Below are 19101 nucleotides of genomic sequence, written 5' to 3' on the forward strand. Positions count from 1 at the left end.
AAAATTAAACAAAAAGGTTTCCAAAAAATCCAGAAGGAATAAGAGTGTCAGATATCACCAAAAACTTACAGAAAAAAGATAAGATGCAAAACTTGAGAAAAACAGTAAGAGAAAAATGATCAAAGTTATGACAGATGAAAGTATATAACCCAGAGCTGAAAAGGTCTTTCAGATTCAAAAGGTCTCACAAGTACGCAGTATAATAAGCAAATGAATAATAAAAGACACACACCTAGAGACACTCTTGAAAAGCTGAGAAACAGAAATGTAACATCCTAAGAACGTTCTGAAAGAAAAATACATATCAGCTAGAAAGAAATAATTAGAATGCATTCATCTTCCCATCAGCAACAATGGATATATTCAAACAACATCTTCAAAGTTCTGAAAAATTATTTTCAGTATTTTCAGTCTAGAATTCTAGATCTACCAGGCTGTCAACAAGAGAAAGTGCAAAGTATCATTCTCGTACATAAAAGTCTACCACTCATGTCCTCTTTCTGTGGAAGTTAACTAAAAATATATATGAGAAACTGAGAATTAAAACTAAGAATGAGGGCATGAGATATATGAAATAGTGGAAACAACTAGTATTCCTATGAAAAAACATTCCAGGACTGGGAGCTGTGCAGAACACCTGACATGTAATAAGTCCAAATAAGAAATTAAGTTCTAAATCTAATGTTTAAAAAAAAAAAAAGGAACATTACATCACATACCTTCCTTAATGTCTGTTACCCAGTTACCCCCGTTCCCTTACCCCCTTCCCCTTGAGAAAAAGAAAATGGAACAGAATGAATTACCAGCTGTAACTAGAGTAAGTAAAAGAGCTAGGTTTTACTGCTGACATGATGAAGAAAATGTATTCACTTAAAAAGGAAAAAACAAAAAACCCAAAACCTAGGGAACCCCAGAAAAAGCAAAAACTTTGTAAGATAGTCCATATATAAAGCAAATAAAAATATGACAAACTTTGCACAATTGACAGGAGAACAAGAAAGTAGATTCCATTTAATTGGAACAATAGAAATATTCTCATTTGTATGGCATGGACACATAATATGGTTTCTTAGGAAATGTAATCCTAGCACAATACTTAGCTTGCAATTAAAATTATTTGTAGTCATAGAATATACTCCATGTAAGTTTTCAACTTTTATAATCAATTTTCAAACAAAAGATGGAAGACTTAAAAATGGTTATAAAAGAAAAGTTATTAAGCTTGATAACTTACAGTACAACTGACACTATCGAGAGAAGGAAGAGCAAGTAAAAGGGTAGGCATGCTCTTAACCTCATCTAGCATTATAGGAACTCAAGAAGCACTGTCTGAAGCTGAGAGATCAAGAAAAGGAAGCTGGAGAATATATTTAGAATGGGAGAGGGAAAACAAAGGTAAAAGAGTTCAACTCTTTATTTACATGTTTTCTTTTTTAGCCCTATACATATATTTAATTAAAATGTTATAAGAAAAACTTCTTGCCACCTCAATCCCACAAAAGAAAAATAGTTTGACAGTTTCATTGGTAAACCAGAATCACTACAGAGCATTTTGTTGTGTACCTGTGAGTCTTCAGGGTGGTACTGAAACGGTTCCATGTTGCCCATCACGGCGGTCCCCAGAACAGCCCGGAGAGCCACCTGACGATCGGATACTCTAGTCTTCTGCCAGATAACTGCCTAGGGACAAAAAGATACAGGTAGCTTTTATCACACTTTAGATTTACTAAACTTTAGTACCTGTCCAATTGATTTCTATATTTAGCATTCATCCCCAGCTTGTATTTTCAGTATCACTTAGAAAAGATGCACGGGCTATAAAGTCAGCCTCTGAGTTTTAGTGACTATCCATGTTATAGTATAAAATTTATTTAACTTCCCCCTAACCTCAGTTTTCTCCTCTCTACAAGATGACTAAGAATATTTATCTCCCAGAGTTGTTAAAAGATGAAAACATATGGTTTAGGCAAACAGAAAGGACAGTGCCCAATCCTAGACTTTATAGAGCATATCCTTCAGGGCATATATAAATTAAATTGTTACTCTAAGTAAGGTATTACAATTTTATTGAGGATGGACAACTAAGCTATACGATTTCTGTTAATAGTTGAACTGATATAAAAAGTTAGTAAAAAATACTAACTGAACCTCATATACATAAAGGTTGAATGAGCTTGGATTTCTTTCACTGGAAATATATAGTTAGGGTAGTTTAAGAGAATCATGGTAAAGAGAGACTGGACCAAAGTTTGTGAAGTGCACCATCAGGCATGATACACTGCAATTTGTTCAGGTAACAAGATGCAATTATAGTCAAATCTCTTGAGAAACCATCAATATAGACATAATTTGTTCATTCAACAAATATTCACCTGGCACCTCCTAAATCCTGAGAAAAATGTGTAAAGGACCAGGAGAAAACATCAATATTCAAGGGATCTGCAGAAGAAGAAGAGACTGAAAAGGAGTGGCAGTCACAGAGGCAGTTAGAGCTATAGGACACTCTGGTGCAGAGAACAAGAAAAACTTTTAAGAAAGTAGTCATATATGACTAATGTCAAGAGACCAAGGTATGAACAGCAATGTAGCCAGAGTAAGACTTAGCAATCAGAAGGATGTGAGCAGTTCTAGGCAAGGAGAGCAAACGAAGCCAAATTTTAATGACTGAATAGTAATTATAGGAAGAACCAAAAAATCTGAACCTAGATAGCATTTCAGAAGGTTCACTGTGAAGTAAAAGCAGATAGAGCAATAACCAGAGGCAACTGTGGATCAAGGGTGGGTCTCAAATGACACACTTGAATCAAAAGTAGTGAAGAAGATGGGTGTATAAACAAGTAGGTTTGTAGATTCAATGGCTAGAGGTTAAGAATGTTCCTTTATTTTTTTTCCTTGTAATGTAGAAAAGTTATTTGTTGTGAGTGAAAGCACAGTGATTTGAATATCTGATTGTGGGATCCATGGGTGGCGCAGAGGTTTGGCGCCTGCCTTTGGCCCAGGGCGCGATCCTGGAGACCCGGGATCGAATCCCTCATCGGGCTCCCGGTGCATGGAGCCTGCTTCTCCCTCTGTCTGTACCTCTGCCTCTCTCTCTCTCTCTCTCTCTCTCTCTGTGACTATCATAAATAATAAATAAAAATTAAAAAAAAAAATCTGATTGTAAAGAAGGTGAGAGAGAGAGACTATGACTAGACCAGACTAGACTAAAGGATTCTGGCCAAATGAGCTCCTTTGACATGACCAGGAACCTATATAAGCAGTTTGAAGTACTAACAATATTATATATAAAAACAAAGAAAGGTGAAGTAAATGGATTCATGTTGTCCTCTAATTGGCATGCTGAAGGATAGAAGTGAAGGGAAACGGCCTTCTGGATATGGCAATTAGCAATGACTCTGCATGTTGAAGTGTATCATCTGTAAACCACTTTGTTTTTACAATCTTAAAGACGAACCTGCTTGGGAAAACAGATGCAATACAACAACTACTGAACAAGACAAAGTACATGATATTTAGTGTAACAGGAAAACCTTTTACCTATTCTCAGGGTTTTATTAATACTAGTCAAATAGGACTTATGATTTATGAGGAATTTACTTGGCACTAGTATTCTAGAAACTACTGTTAATTTTCACAACTACTTCACATAAGTTCTATTATCTCATTATAAAGAAAAAAACTGAAGCTCAGACAGATTGACCTACCCAGAGAAACTCAGTAGGTCAGGAAACCATGATTAAGAGCCCAACTTTAAAAAAAAAAAAAAAAGAGCCCAACTTTTTTGGCTCCAAACTCACTATATTTTTACTCTGCTAACATCTCTCCCATCTCTAGTCAAAGACAGTAATTAAGTCAAAACCAACACCAGACCCTAACTGGGAATTCTCAAAGACAAATGCATTTTCATGTATGGTTACCTTCCATGGCCATGTGATACACTCTCTACTCTCCAACTAACTTGAGGGTACTAATGCATTCTCAAACCAAAATTATTTTTAATCTATTCATTTAAAATAAAGATAAATATATTTCCTAGAACTATTTCCATAAAAATCTATTTTTTAACAAATAAAGGAAAGAAAATCAAAAAATAAAAATAAATAAAAAATAAAAAAATAAAGATAAATAAATAATTGGGGTCCCCAAATCAAAGAAACTACACCAGAAAAACAGAAGTCTAAAAAGATTGGGAACTACTAGCCTAGCATCCTAAAATCAAAATATTTTTGAGCGCAGTTGTCAGTACTAAACTTAATCTTATTATACAGATTGTTATACCTAGCGATTTCTAAATTTCCAATAATTTTCACTCATTAATATGCACATAAATACAGATGTGCAGTAATTAGGCCCAAAGTACACAGCAAAAATGACAGAATTAGGAAAACAATTTAGGTACTGTTGTTTGATCCTAAATTTCACCTTTTCACTATTATGTATTGCTTTCAAAGTGATCTGAATTAGAAAAGAATATATAAAGTACATGAAGAAATCAATGTATAAAAATAAATTATAAACAATGAAAAAATTGAGGTCTAGGTTCAATGCATATATTTCTTCTTCTTCTTTTTTTTTTTTTTTAAGATTTATTTATTTGAAAGAGAGAGAGAGGATGAGCAGGAGGACAGGCAGAGGAAGAGGGAATCCCAAGCAGGCTCCACGCTGAGTGCGGAGCCCAAAGTGGGGCTTGATCTTATGACCCAAGGCAAAACCAAGAGCTGAACACTATTACAAAACACAGTGGAGGCACTGTAGTAGAAAACTCAGTCTATGTCACATGGTGACTGCCTGTGCAGTGAGAACTGAAAGGAGTCTGCCGCCTACAACTCCTAGGACAGGCAGTGCCGACAGGACGGAAGGGCACATGCAAAGGCATGGAAGCACAGAGAATATGCACTGCTGGCAATGAGGCTGGACAGACAGGAGCAAGATCAAGAATAACCGATCGTATTGTAAGAAGTTTACAGTTTATTTTATATGCAATGCGGAGTCACTGGAGAAAAAGCTAATTGGGAAAATGCCTGATCAGATATGGATGCTAGAAAGAGATCTCGGATTTTAAGGACATTATGCTATGTGAAAGAGTCAGAGGAAGACAAATACTGTGATATCATTCATATGGGGAATCTAAAGATAAACTTGTAAAAATGAGAGAATAAAACGATCATTACTAGGGGATAGAAGATAGGGAGGCAGGACAGATATTGTTTAAGGGTACACACTTGCAAAGAGGAGAAAGAAAGTCCTGGAGAGCTAATGCACAATACAGTCAATATTAACAACAGTATTGTATAATAACCATCAAACTTCCTGAAACTACAACCTAATTACCCCAACCACTAAAAAGAAATGGTAATTATGATAGAGATGCTAATTATTGCTACTATGGCAATATAAATGTATCAAATTAACATGCTATATGCCTTAAATTTACTTAATGTTACATGTCAACTATATTCTTATAAAAAAGATCTTTTATAAGAATGAGTTAGTGAGAACTGAAACTAAAGCAATATGGATATTTTAAAATGTGATTGCATTAATCCAGCGTAGAGATTCCCAACTTTTACCGAGGACATGCAAAATGGACGAAGTTCATGTTCACAAAACATCCCATAGACACCGAGGACTGTGTGTAATTCCTGACACACTCGCTCTAATGCTACCACTTCTTCTTCCACTTACAAAAAGCCAAAATGAAATGCAAGTTAGTGAAAGTGGCAATTACAGATTACTCCTCTAATTTTTTTAAGGTAAAACATTTGCAAGCTCTGGTACTTTACTAATATTAATACTGTGGCTGAAAGATACCTGGGTGGCACAGTGGTTAAGTGTGAACTCTTGGTTTTGGCTTGGGCCGTGATCTCTGGGTCCAGAGACCGAACCCCACGTTGGACTCTGTGCTCAGCACAGAGACGGCTTAAGACTCTCTCTCTCTCTCTGCCCCTTGCCCTCAAATAAAAAACCCACTGTAGCTGTGACTCACTGGACGAGGTAACAGAATCAAACATATTGCTAAGAGGGAACGAGCACGGGGATAAACTAAAGGATATGAAACAGACTTGATGTGACTTGGTAACTGTAAGTGGGGAGGAAGAAAAGAATCAGGAATGTGACTGAGTCCCTGGTATCAAGAACAGGGTCAGGTACCCAATGGGGCCAAATAAACAATCTGTGGACAGAGTGAACAGTTATAGAATACATTTTTCTGGAAAACAGTAACCCTAGTAGAATTGAAAACTATCTATTTTTAAAAATTAAGACTGCTGGTTGTCACATCACTACATGTGCTAGAAATTATAGTCTTTGTCTACTCCTTTAAGAAATCCAAAGCAGCCTTTGTTTTTCTTTCATTTTTTAAAATATTATAGCTTGATATATAATTCATAAACCATACAGTTTGTCCATCCTAAGTGTACAAGCCAATAGTTTTTGGTATATTTACAGGGTTATGCAACCATCACAACTAATTTTAGAACAATTTTCTCATTCCAAAGAGAAACTCTGTACCCATTAGCAGTCACTCTCCATTCCCTGCCACCTTCACTCAAGACAACCACTAATATACTTTATGTCTCTATAAGTTTGCCTACTTTAGGTTTTTCATATAAATGAAATCATACATTACAGTCTTTTGTGAAAGGTTTCTTTCATCTAACGTAACATTTTCAAGGCTTATCCATGTTGTATCAGCATCTTATTCCTTTTTTAATGGTTAAGTAATATTCCATTTTATGGGTATACTTTTCAATTATGTTGTTTCCACTTTTCAGCTATTATGAATGATACTACTATGAACATTTATGTACAGGTTTTTGTGTGAAATACATTTCCATCTCTCTTGGGTATATTCCTGGAAGTGGAATTGCTGGGTAATATGGTAACTCTTTTTTGAGGAACTGTCAGCATATAATCTTTGCATTTCCTGTGTGTATGAGCGTAAAAAGACAAAGAAATGATGGCTTCTGATATTACAGCTGTTATTTTAAGCCAGTTAGTAGCTGGTGTTTTAAGGAACAATATTCAAAAAAGAGAAAGTAGGTAAGGTTGTGATTAATCTGCAACTGTATGGAATGAAGTATCCCTGCTTCATACCTTCCATATCACAGGTACTTTAAACAACTAACAGTTGAATAGTAACAATTTATTCATGAAAAGTTTATCTCTTTACAGCTATGCTACATCTCTAATACATACATGTAAATATATTTAAAGTAGTCAAGAAAATATTTCAAGAAAACTAACGTTTTAAAATTCCAAAATTTCCTACACTGAATACAGATACAAAGCCTGTGATAGTTCTAATGTAAACATTTTAGATTAGAGTGTTGCCTCAGGTAACGCCTAAAGATATAAATCTTAGCAGCTGCAAAGATGTTATTTCACTGCCTGACCTCTTGGGTAGCTAGTGCACAGAAATATAAAAAGATCACTTGAAGAAATGGGTTCTAAAAAAGCTGTCAAACATGAGAATCATTAAATGTGAAATTTCATTTTTAAATAAATACTGCTAGTGGTTCTAGAACATTATTTCACAGTAGGCAATTACTGCATCAGATTGAGGGACTAATTTAGGAGCATTTTCTAAATCAGCTGCAGTTGGGACAGCAATAAATGATTACAGAGGTCTGCCAACAAGTTAAATCCTTGCTATTGCTTAGGTAATTAAAGTTCATTTTCAAAAACAGAACCCATTATTAAAACAGTGGATTAAAATTTTTTAAAAAGTGGAAATTAAGGATCTTTATTTTAAGAAACTTAATTTTTAAATACTGTACTTATTACTTCAGCAAATAGTTTCTAGTTTGCTTTCTCCATCAATTCTATATTATTTTCTAAAACAGATATTTTCTTTCCACTTCCTAAAGTTTTGCATATATTTTGCCCCAAGGCTGAAAAGCTTAACATGTGCTAAAAATACACACACATACTCCCATATGTTTTCTATCTAGGTCACACAAAGTTGGAGCATCTGGATGTGCCAAGTAAGAATCTGACTCTAGTCAGTATAATGATAGTCAGTATGATGACAGTGCAAAAACACCTCAATAAAAAATATATTATTACATGCACATCAAGTAATTGATTGACATTAGCCAAATATATCTTGCCACTCTTCCTATTTCATTGACATATACTATTTGAAGGAAATGATTAGATGACAATACTCAGTATTAAATTAGTAAACCTCAATCGTGAAGGCAATTTGTGATAGCAGGAAAGAGGAGGTCGCACAAGATGATACACAATTAATTAAAAAGCGCAGTGCTACTAAGACTGCCTGAGCACAGGTGACTCCTAGAATATGTAATAAAAAAGTATATATATTGGCCTAGAGTGCAATCAAACTTTCATACAAATTATATGCACAGATATACTAGTAAGTTCACATCTGAATTTCTTTAAAAAAGCTTTCACTACTTCCATTACAATATCATCATTACTATTGTTAAAAGAATATCACATTCTATTAACATCGTAAGCATTCATATGATTTGATTCTTGCTAAGCAGATTCAGACTTTTAAAAAGGATTCTATCTTGGTAAAATTTATTCAGCACAATTCTGAATTTAATATCTCTGATCCCTACTTTTACTCAGCTCAAGTATCTCTTATTTTATATTCAGTTTTTGAAATAGAGTATACAAAACTAGTTTTCCTGAAGATTATAAAGAAATTAGTAACAGTAATTTCACCAACGGGCAGGGAGGCTTACAGGAGGTAGGCAGGTAAGAGACAAAAATGAGAGTAATTTTTTCACTGTATCTTTTCATACTTTTTGGTTTTTGAACCCCGTAAAGGTAGGGTTTATTTTAAAACTTAAATAAAAACTTAAAAACATAAAGTTAATTTTTATCAAACTTTCAAAAGGAGATTGTAGATTACTCCTTGTGGTCTTTAAAACAAGTAAGATTATTTCCAAGATTGGATTAATTTTATCAGAAATGTTTTTCTTGCTAGACCCTCTTTCTCCATGCTTTGCAACTGTCTTGAGTACTGAACCAGCTACCTCTCTTATATAATCACTAAACATAATTTGGCCCATCCTCCAACTGCAATGAGAATTATCTTATTTTAGTTTCCTAAGTGTTCGTTCACAACCTCCTTAGGAGCTTCCTCAGTATAACATCAAACCGGCCCCTGTAAGCAGAAGGCAGGAAGAGATCCCAAAGACAGAGGTAGCCCGCCCCAGATTGGTAGGTAATGGTTTTAATAAGCAAGGAGACTCATGAGGCTGGTTTTGGGTGGCTGCAAGACATGTAGATCTATGCACCTACCCTCCCGAATTTAAAACGTCTGTATAAAGCCTTAACTGGGTTGTCTCATACAATGTCCATATGGTCTCAACAACACTTTACTCTCTCAAGGCTATGTCCTTGGAATAGCTCCCATTATGGGTGTGGTAGGCAAGGCAGGCATTGGGGGAAGGTGGAACGGGAGGGGCCCACTGAGGAGCTACTGATTGTTCAGGGTCCAGCTCAAGGGTCAACAGGAGGTCATACTCTTGATTACCTCCTCCAACACCTCCAACAAGAAACTACTTACGTCCTTTGGCCACATGGCAAGAAGTCCACACTCCCATATAAGGTATACAACAAAGTCCTTTAGAATCTAGACCTAAGCACCTATCCAGCCTCATTTTCTATTTTTATATACTGGCTTTCTCTGACCTCTGAGGACTCTTTGATCTTGCATGGCTTTTGAATGCCTCTGCCCAACTAATCTTTCTCAAAAACTAATTTCTAAGGCTTCCTCCACTGAAAAACCTTTTGAACCCAAGATGCATTTAATAACTGCCTCCAGAATATCCATACTTCTCAATATTGTTTACAGAAAACCCTTCAGGCTGGCCTTTCTGATAAGCTCTTTCATCTTAGAACCCTGAAGCAATCATTACTTCCACCCATACTTAACTTTACAGAAAAGGTTATGTGCAAATCAAGCTACTACTGCTTTATAGCACTATCTCATTTTGGCTCTTCCTCTTTGTTCTCCCACTGAAGAAGATCACTTTACCTCTTAATTTTGTTTTTCATGAGATTTTTCTTTTCCAAATTTGTTCATACTTCTAAATGAAGCTACCTCAACCATCTCTCCTGAAATGCAACTCCATCCTCCACATAGTTCTCTAGTTCTCTTTTCAGAGAAATAATGGACAGAAAATCCAGACCGAAGATCAATTAATAAGGAAATAGAGGACTTGAACAACACTACAGATGGACAGGCATGTACAGAACAATCCACCCAACAGCAGCAGAATACATATTCTTTTCAAACTCATACAGATCCTTTTCCAGGACAGACCAAGTGTTAAGACAAAACAAGTCTTCAATTTAAGCAGACTGAAACATACCAAAGAATTTTTCTAACCACAGTGGAATGAAACTAGAAATCAGTATGAAGAAAAGTGGAAAAAATTCACAGTATGGAGAAATTAAATAACACACTCTTAAACAACCCTGAGACAGTGTTTTTGTCTTGAAACAAAAAGAATATTAGAAAATACCTGAAATAAACAAAAACACAACATACCAAAACTTACAGGATACAGCATAAGCAGTACAGTTTATCCATAACAATAATGCCTACATTTAAAAAGATGTCAAATAAACAACCTAATATATACCTCAACGGGCTAGAAAAACAACAAACTAAGGCTAAAGCTAGCAGAAGGAAGGAAATAAAGATTAGAGCAGAGCAAAATAAAACAGAAAACATAAAAACAACAGGAAAAAAAACCCCTAAGACTTGTTTTTTTGAAGAGAAACAAAATTGGCAAATTTTTGGCTAGAATAAGAAAAAAAAGACCCAAATTAAATTAGAAATGATGTGATATTTCAACTAATACCACAGGGGGGGAAAAATCATGAGAGACTATATGAACAATTACAAGCCAACAAACAGGATAACTGAGAGGGCTCAACTCCTAGAAACATACAACCTACCAAACCTCTATGAAGAAAGAGTAAGTCTGAACAGATTGTTACAACTAGTATAGAGATTGAATCAATAATCAAAAACCTTTCAACTAAGAAAGCCTAGGACCAGATGGCTTCACTGGGGAATTCTACTAAACATTTAACTAAGACTTAACACAAATCCTTCCCCAACTCTTCCAAAAAAACTGAAAGAAGAAATGCTTCAAAACTCATTTTATGATTCCAGCATTACCCTGATACCAAAGCTAGACAAGAACACTGTGAAGAAAGAAAAGTACAGGCCAATATCCCTGATGAATACAGATACAAAAATCCTCAATAGAACACTAGAAACTGAATCCAACAAGTATTAAACAAATCACACACTAATGGGATTCATCTCTAGGGTGCAAGGGCAGTTCAACATATGGATTTCAATTAAGGGAATATACTATATTAACAAAATAAAGGATAAAAATCACATGATTGTCTCAAAAGGTGCAGAAAAAGCATTTGACAAAATTCAACACTTTTCATGATTAAAAACAATAAAGGAATAGAAGGAAAGTAACACCACATAATAAAAGTCATCTATTAAAACTCCATTATAACCATCATGCTCAACTGAAAAGCATTTTCTTTAAGATCAAGAGTAAGACATGGACACCTATTCTTGCCACTTCCATTCATCACAAAACTGAAAGTTCTAGCTAAAGGAATTAGGCAAGAGAAAGAAATAAAAGGTATCCAAATCAGAAAGGAAGATGCAAAATTGTCCCTGTTTGCAGATGACATGATCCTATAAATGAGGAAAACCCTGAGAACTCCATTCAAAAACTGTTAGAGCTTAGAAATTCAGTAAGGTTGTAGGATACAAAAATCAACACACAAGGGGATCCCTGGGTGGCTCAACAGTTTAGCACCTGCCTTCAGCCCAGGGGGTGACCCCTAGGGTCCTGGGATCGAGTCCCACATCGGTCTCCCGCATGGAGCCTGCTTCTCCCTCTGCCTGTGTCTCTGCCTCTCATGAATAAATAAATAAGATCTTAAAAAAAAAAATCAACATACAAAAAACAGCTGTGTCTATACACTAACAATGAGCTGAGAAAAACAATTAGAAAAACAATTCCATTTACAGGAACACCAAAAAATAAAATAAAACAAAATACTTGGCAATAAATTTAACTAAAGAGGTGAAAGACTTGTACACTGAAAACTACAAAACACTGATGAAAGAAATTAAAGATGACAAATGGGAAGGCATCCTATGTTTATGGATCAGAAGATTTAATATTAAAAAAAGGAGATTTAATATTGTTAAAATGTCCATACTACCCAAAGCAATCTACAAATTCAATATAATTCCTACCAAAAATCATAATGACATTCTTTACAGAAAGAAAAACACACTAAAATTCATGGAGCCACCAAAGAGCCAAATCAATCCAGAGATAAAGAACAAAACTGGTTTTCAAAATATATTACAAAGTTTCAAAATATATTACAAAGCTATAGTAAGCAAATAGTATGGTATTGGCATAAAGACAAATACAAAGGATAATGGAAAAGACTAGAGAGTACAGAAATAAATCCACACATATACGGTCAACAACTAATGTCTGACAAGGGCATCAAGAATACACAATGGGTAAAGAAGAGCCTCTTTAATAAGTGTTGGGAAAACAATATCCATATACAAAAAAATGAAACTGGACCCTTACCTTACATCATACACAGAAATCAATTTAAAATGGATGAAAGATTTATATATAAGATCTAAAGCTGTAAAACTCCTAAAAGAGAAGATGGGAGAAAAGCGTCATTGACACCAATCTTGGCAATTTCTCTGATAACAAACCAAAATTTTTGCACAAGCAACATAAGAAAAACAGACAAGAGGGACTACATCAGCACTAAAAATCCTTCCTCACAGCTAAGGAAGCTATCTCAACAGATGAAAAGGCAACGAATGAAATGGTAGAAAATATGTGCAAACCATGTATCTAATGATCCATTGCAAAGTATATAAGGCATTCCTACAACTCAGTATGTATGTATGTAAGTATGTATTTAAAGATTTTATTTATTCATGAGAGACACGCACACACAGAGACAGAGAGAGAGACACAGGCAAAGGGAGAAGCAGGCTCCATGTAGGGAATCCAATGCGGAACTCGATCCTGGAACCCTGGGATCACAACCTGAGCCAAAGGCAGACGCTTAACTGCTGAGCCACCCAGGTGTCCCAACAACTCAGTATTTAAAACACTAATAACAGAACTAAAAAATGGCTAAGAACTTGACAGACATTTCTCCAAAGAAGAAAATACAAATGGCCACAGATATATGAAAAATTGCTCAATCTCACTAATCATCAGGTGAATGCACATCAAAACCACACTGAGAATACCACCTCACACTTGTAAGAATGGCTATTATAAAAAAAAAAAAAAAAGACAAACATTGGGAAAGATGTAGAGAAATTGGAACCCTTGTATACTATTTATGGGAATGCAAATATTATGGAAATAGTATGAATGTACCTCAAAATATTAAAAATAGAACTACCATATGATCTAGCAATCCAATCTCATGCCAGAGTATTTATTCAAAGGAGCTGAAAGCAAGGTCTGAAAGATATTAATATTAGCACTCTCAGGTTCACTGCAGCACTATAGCCAAGATGTGGGAACAACTTAAATGTCCACTGATGGATCAATGGTTAAAGAAAATACAGTATATACATCTGATAGAATATGATTCAGCCTTAAAAAAGAAGGAAATTCTACAATGTATGAGCAACATGGATAAATCTTGAAGATACTATGCCAGTTGAAATAAGCCAGTCACAGAAAGACAAATACTACAGGAGTCCATTTATATGAGGTACTTAAAACAGTTAAATTCATAGAATCAAGAATTGTAATGGTAGTTATGGGGGGGGGGGGGCGCTGGCGAGGAGGAAAAAAGAATGGGCATCAAATTTCAGTTAAGAACAATTTAAGAAGTTCTTTCTAGAGATCTGCTGTACAACACTGTACCTCTAGTCAACAATACTGCATTGTACACCCAAAACATTAAGAGGGCAGCTCTCAGGTTAAGTGTTCTTAACAAAATAATGTTTAGAAAGAAGAAAAGAAAAGAAAAGAAAAGAAAAGAAAAGAAAAGAAAAGAAAAGAAAGAAAAGAAAAGAAGAAAAGAAAAGAAAAGAAAAGAAAAAAGAAAAGAAAAGAAAAGAAAAGAAAAGAAAAGAAAACCAAATCTGGGATCCCTGGGTGGCGCAGTGGTTTGGCGCCTGCCTTTGGCCCAGGGCGCGATCCTGGAGACCCGGGATCGAATCCCACGTCGGGCTCCCGGTGCATGGAGCCTGCTTCTCCCTCTGCCTGTGTCTCTGCCTCTCTCTCTCTCACTGTGTGCCTATCATAAATAAATAAAAATTATTAAAAAAAAAAAAAAAAAAAAGAAAACCAAATCTACAGATTCTGAGCTTCCAACACTCCCATCAGCTGGCTTCCTGGTACTTCCTGATGGTCTTTCTCTTCCCATGGATCCTATTATATTAGGATAAATGTCCCAATAATAATATTTTTCTAATTTTGTGCCTCCTTTTAGAAAACAAGCAGTAAGTCTTAATTTAAGGCTTACAAGTAATAACCAGCCTAAAAATGATTAGCTTTTCTTTCTTCATTGACTGGTTAACAAAACCTCTGTGGATGAGGTAACAATAACTTCACTTTAAAACTTCAATTCTGGTTCAATTATATTATATTAGTTTTTTTTTTTTTTAGAGTGAAATCAAAATTATGTCAGAGTATTACACATGAAGGTAAATACATGTTAAAAGTGAAAGTCAGATACACTCATCCAGGGATAAAAAAGGGATGTTGTCTTACCATTTTCCTAACAGCCTGTAAATTAATCAGGTATCCTCAAATCTTTTCTTTTCTTTTTTTTTTTTTTTTAAGATTTTACTTATTTATTCAGAGAGAGAGAGAGACAGAGACAGAGACATAGGCAGAGGGAGAAGCAGGCTCCATGCAGGGAGCCCGACATGGGACTCGATCACGTGTCTCCAGGATCATGCTCTGGGCTGAAGGCGGCACTAAACCGCTGAGCCACTGGGGCTGCCCCCTCAAATCTTTTCTATTCATTTTCCACGCAGTCAACCAGTTTCATTGATTCTTCCTCATAGGATCTATCACAGACACACTCTGCTTCCTATGTCCAATGTATTTATCCTAATTCAGTGCCTGGACTTTTGTTATGGCTTAAAAGCTCTCCTAGAATTATTCTGTGCACACTACTCCCAAATTAATTGTTAGTTTACTTGATCAAGTCACTTCTCTACTCTCAACTTTCTTTCTTTTTTTTTTTTAAAGAATATTTATTTGAGAGAGAGAAAGAGAGAGCGAGCAAGAGAGCACAAGCAGGGGGAGGAGCAGAGGAAGAGGGAGAGGCACGTTCCCTGCCATGCAGGGAGCCCCAGTCGGGCTCCATACGGGGCTCCATCCCAGAATCATGACCTGAGTCGAAGGAAGATGCTTAACTGACTGAGCCACCCAGGAACCCCTCTACTTCTAATTTTCTATGAAAAAAGGAAAACAAAAATGATTCAGCTTAGCATTCGAGACCCTTTATAATCTAATCTCAAATTATTTTTCACTATCTTCCTCTACTCCTGATTCACCTAAATTGACTTAATTGCCTCTAGCTGTGCTTCTGCACTTACCTACTCCTTCCTACCTTCTATGTTCACACTATTTCTCTACCTAGAATGATCCTGATCTATTTATCCACATTAACAAATTCTATAATCTATTAGCAAATACTGTAATAGAATACCCCTATGACTCACCCACAGTGGGGGGCGGGGGGGGGCGCCTGGGTGAGATCACTTTTACAGGTTGTGTTTACTCCACTGAATAAGTAACACTCACCTTTGCCTAGTGACCAAAGTCAGCCCTCCCTCTTCTGAGCTTTCTAGGAGTACCCAGAAGGAAAAGGAAACGTCTCGGGTCTAAGAGCTGAAACTTGCTATCTTGCCACCCCTGTTCCAGTTGCTGTCTTTAATCTTTAGTGACCACATCTGCCAATATCTTAAGTGCTTAAATACCTATTATTCACAACCTAAAATGCACTAGTACTACCAATGTGATAGAGCTCTCCTTTCTTCCATGTTCTGAACCCTTGATTACACTCATGTACCACAAATTTTTTGAGCACCTACAGGAAAGACTACTGTAGGCTCCAGGAATACAGACGTGAAACAAAAGTAAAACACCTTTCCCCTCATGGAAATTGTATTCTAGAGACAGTAAATCCAGATTAAGTAGATCATATAGCATATCAGATGGTGATGAGTTTTAATAAGAAAAATAGAGCAGGAAAATGGGGAGACGGCAAAAGAAATGGTTGCAATTTTAGGGTGACTAAAGAAAACCTGAGAACTTATAAAAGATGAGATTAAGCTTGATACACAGAAAAATGTTCCAGGCAAAGAAACTATAAATATAAAGGTCCCGAGTTGACAGTATGACTGCCAAGGTCAAGGAACAACAAGGGGGCTAGTTCAGCTGAAGCAAAGTGAGTAAGAGGAAAGAAATAAATGAGATCAGACATCAGTGATGGGTCAGATCATCTACAACAGGGGTAAGCAAACTACAGTCCAAAGGGCTGAATCCAGACTACTGTCTTAAATTTTTTTTTGAAGTTTTACTGTCTATGGCTGCTTTCATGCGACAATAGCATAACTGAATAGGTGTAAAAGACTGTATAGCCCACCAACTCCAAAATATTTACTATATGGCTCTTTATAAAAAAATAAGTTGGGATCCCTGGGTGGCGCAGCGGTTTAGCGCCTGCCTTTGGCCCAGGGCGCGATCCTGGAGTCCCAGGATCGAGACCCGCGTCGTGCTCCCTGCATGGAGCCTGCTTCTCCCTCTGCCTATGTTTCTGCCTCTCTCCCTCTCTTCCTCTCTCTCTCTCTCTGTGACTATCATAAATAAATAAAAAATTAAAAAATATAAGTTTACTGACCCTGATATAGAATTCATAGGCCATTTATAAAGGCTTTGATGTTACCCAGATGGAAACTCACTAAAGAGGAGTTGCATGATCTGACTTACATTTTTACAAGATCACTCTAGCTGTTGGGCTGGAAATAGACTAAAGACAACAAGGAAGGAAATGGGGAGATCCAATTAGGATACTATTACAAAAACCCAAATGAGAGATGATGGACCACAGTGGTAGTCATAGACATAGTGGAATCTAGTCAGATTTTACATATATTTAGAAGTAGATCTACAGAATTTACTCTTGAATCAAAGTGATAGAGAATCAGTAATCAAGGATAATCCTAAGGCTTTGGTTTATTAACTGAAAAAACAGAGTTCTCATGTATTGATGGGAAGGGATGTGGAAAAAGTAATTCCAGGAGAGGAGATATAGAGCTCAGTTTTTGACATGTTAAATACAAGGAGTCTATTATTACTAAAATGCGCAGAGGTGTTCTGGGTGGTGATGTGAATTTGGAGTTCAGGGGAGAGTTTTAGAAAGGAGATAAAAATTTAGGAGTTGGGGGATCCCTGGGTGGCTCAGTGGTTTCGCGCCCGCCTTTCGCCCAAGGCACGATCCTGGAGTCCCGGGATGGAGTCCCGCGTCAGGCTCCCAGCGTGGAGCCTGCTTCTCCCTCTGCCTGTGTCTCTGCCTCTCTGTCTCTCTCCATGTCTATCATAAATAAATAAAAATAAATCTTTAAAAAAAATTTAGGAGTCATCAATATATAAACGATATCTAAAGTAAGTAAACTGAATAAATAGACTAAGAAAATGAAAAAAAATATATATTTGCTTGCTGTCTTCAGTCTGTATTAAAAAAAAGTAAATTCCAGGACACCATAAATTTATAAATTAGGATATGAACTAGAGGACTGATAACAGTTAGTAGAAAGAGAAACAGAAATAGGAAAAAATCAAGGTGTGTGGACATAGAAGGCAAGGGAAAAAGTGTTTCAAGTATGGAAAATCAACTGTGGCAAATGCTAAGTAAGATAAGGACTGAGAAGTGACCACTGGATTTAGCAATGTGGAGGTCAATGGTGACCGTGACAACAGTAGTTTTGAGAGACTGGTAGAGAAAGCCTGATAGAAAGTATGTTCAAGAGGGAATGGGAGGACAGTAACTGGACACAATGAATAAAGACAACTATTCAACAAGTACTGCCCAAGTGAAGGAATTGGCTTTTCCTAGGAACATGGGAAGTATATCCAAAGTGATGGAAGGGAAGGCTGAATGTATGGGCACAAATGCAGATAGGTGGGTGGATTGTGGTAGTTCTCTTTTGATTGCCTCAATTTTTTCACTAAAATAGGATGCAAGATCAGATGACAGTGAAGACAGAGGAAAAGGTGTGGGCTTTCTGAGGAGAGAAGAGATCAAAGAGCCATTGGGAACCTCACCATTCAATGGACCAGCAGCAACCACATCACTCGGAGACGTGTTAGAAATGTAGAATTTCAGGCTCCCCCTAACCTACTAATTAAGAATCTTCATATTAACAAGACCCCAGGTGATCTGCATGCACATTACATTCTGAAGTAGGTGACCAGTAAAGAAAATGCAGTGGAGAAACACAGTATGACTACCAGGCAGCACTGAGAGTAGTGATCATGAATTTATAGTGACACTACTCAGGATGAATGTGTTTTCTTCCAGCACACTCAGCTTGGTTCAGGCACCAAGAAGACAAAAAGATGGCTTTAACCAGGATTTGGTTAGTCAAACATGTACAGTTCAGTGAGAGAAAAACAATTGATAATTATCACCCTTATAATTTAAGAAGAGAACTGTAAACATCACAGATAAGAAACAGGTAAAAGACAGATCAATAGATCAAAGGTCCAGTAGAGTCTGGACTGTTGGAAGGGAGTAAGCTATAGAGACAGAGGGTGAGGATCAGAGAGTGAAATACTTAACACTGGAATTATGGAGGAAGTACAATTTTTGGCAATGACAAGATCTATGGTATAGCCACTGGAATTAATGGCTGAGGTAGGTGGAGGAAAAAAAAAATCACTGGAGAAAAGATAAAAGATTTGAGAAACTAGGAAGGACTATGTGGATACTGAAATCACCAGAGTAATAGTGAGCTAAGAGTCTAAAGGTCTGAAATTTAAATCT

At 36.3% G+C, this 19101-nt stretch overlaps 1 protein-coding gene across 35 annotated transcripts in view; it reads right to left on the minus strand.

The window, feature by feature from the left end:
* The window catches only part of PMS1 (PMS1 homolog 1, mismatch repair system component), a 109172-nt gene that overhangs the window by 27623 nt on the left and 62448 nt on the right, over positions 1 to 19101 (minus strand). For all 35 annotated transcript variants that reach the window (XR_011997981.1, XR_003235554.2, XM_072742521.1 and 32 more), the window contains one exon: positions 1564 to 1680. Coding sequence is in view for 33 of the 35 variants with exons in the window: in XM_072742521.1 (XP_072598622.1) it covers positions 1564 to 1680 (117 nt within the window). In the remaining 2 variants the exon portion in view is untranslated. The remainder of the gene's footprint in view (positions 1 to 1563; positions 1681 to 19101) is intronic.

Source organism: Vulpes vulpes, chromosome 16, assembly GCF_048418805.1.
Source record: "Vulpes vulpes isolate BD-2025 chromosome 16, VulVul3, whole genome shotgun sequence".
Lineage (NCBI taxonomy): Eukaryota > Metazoa > Chordata > Mammalia > Carnivora > Canidae > Vulpes > Vulpes vulpes.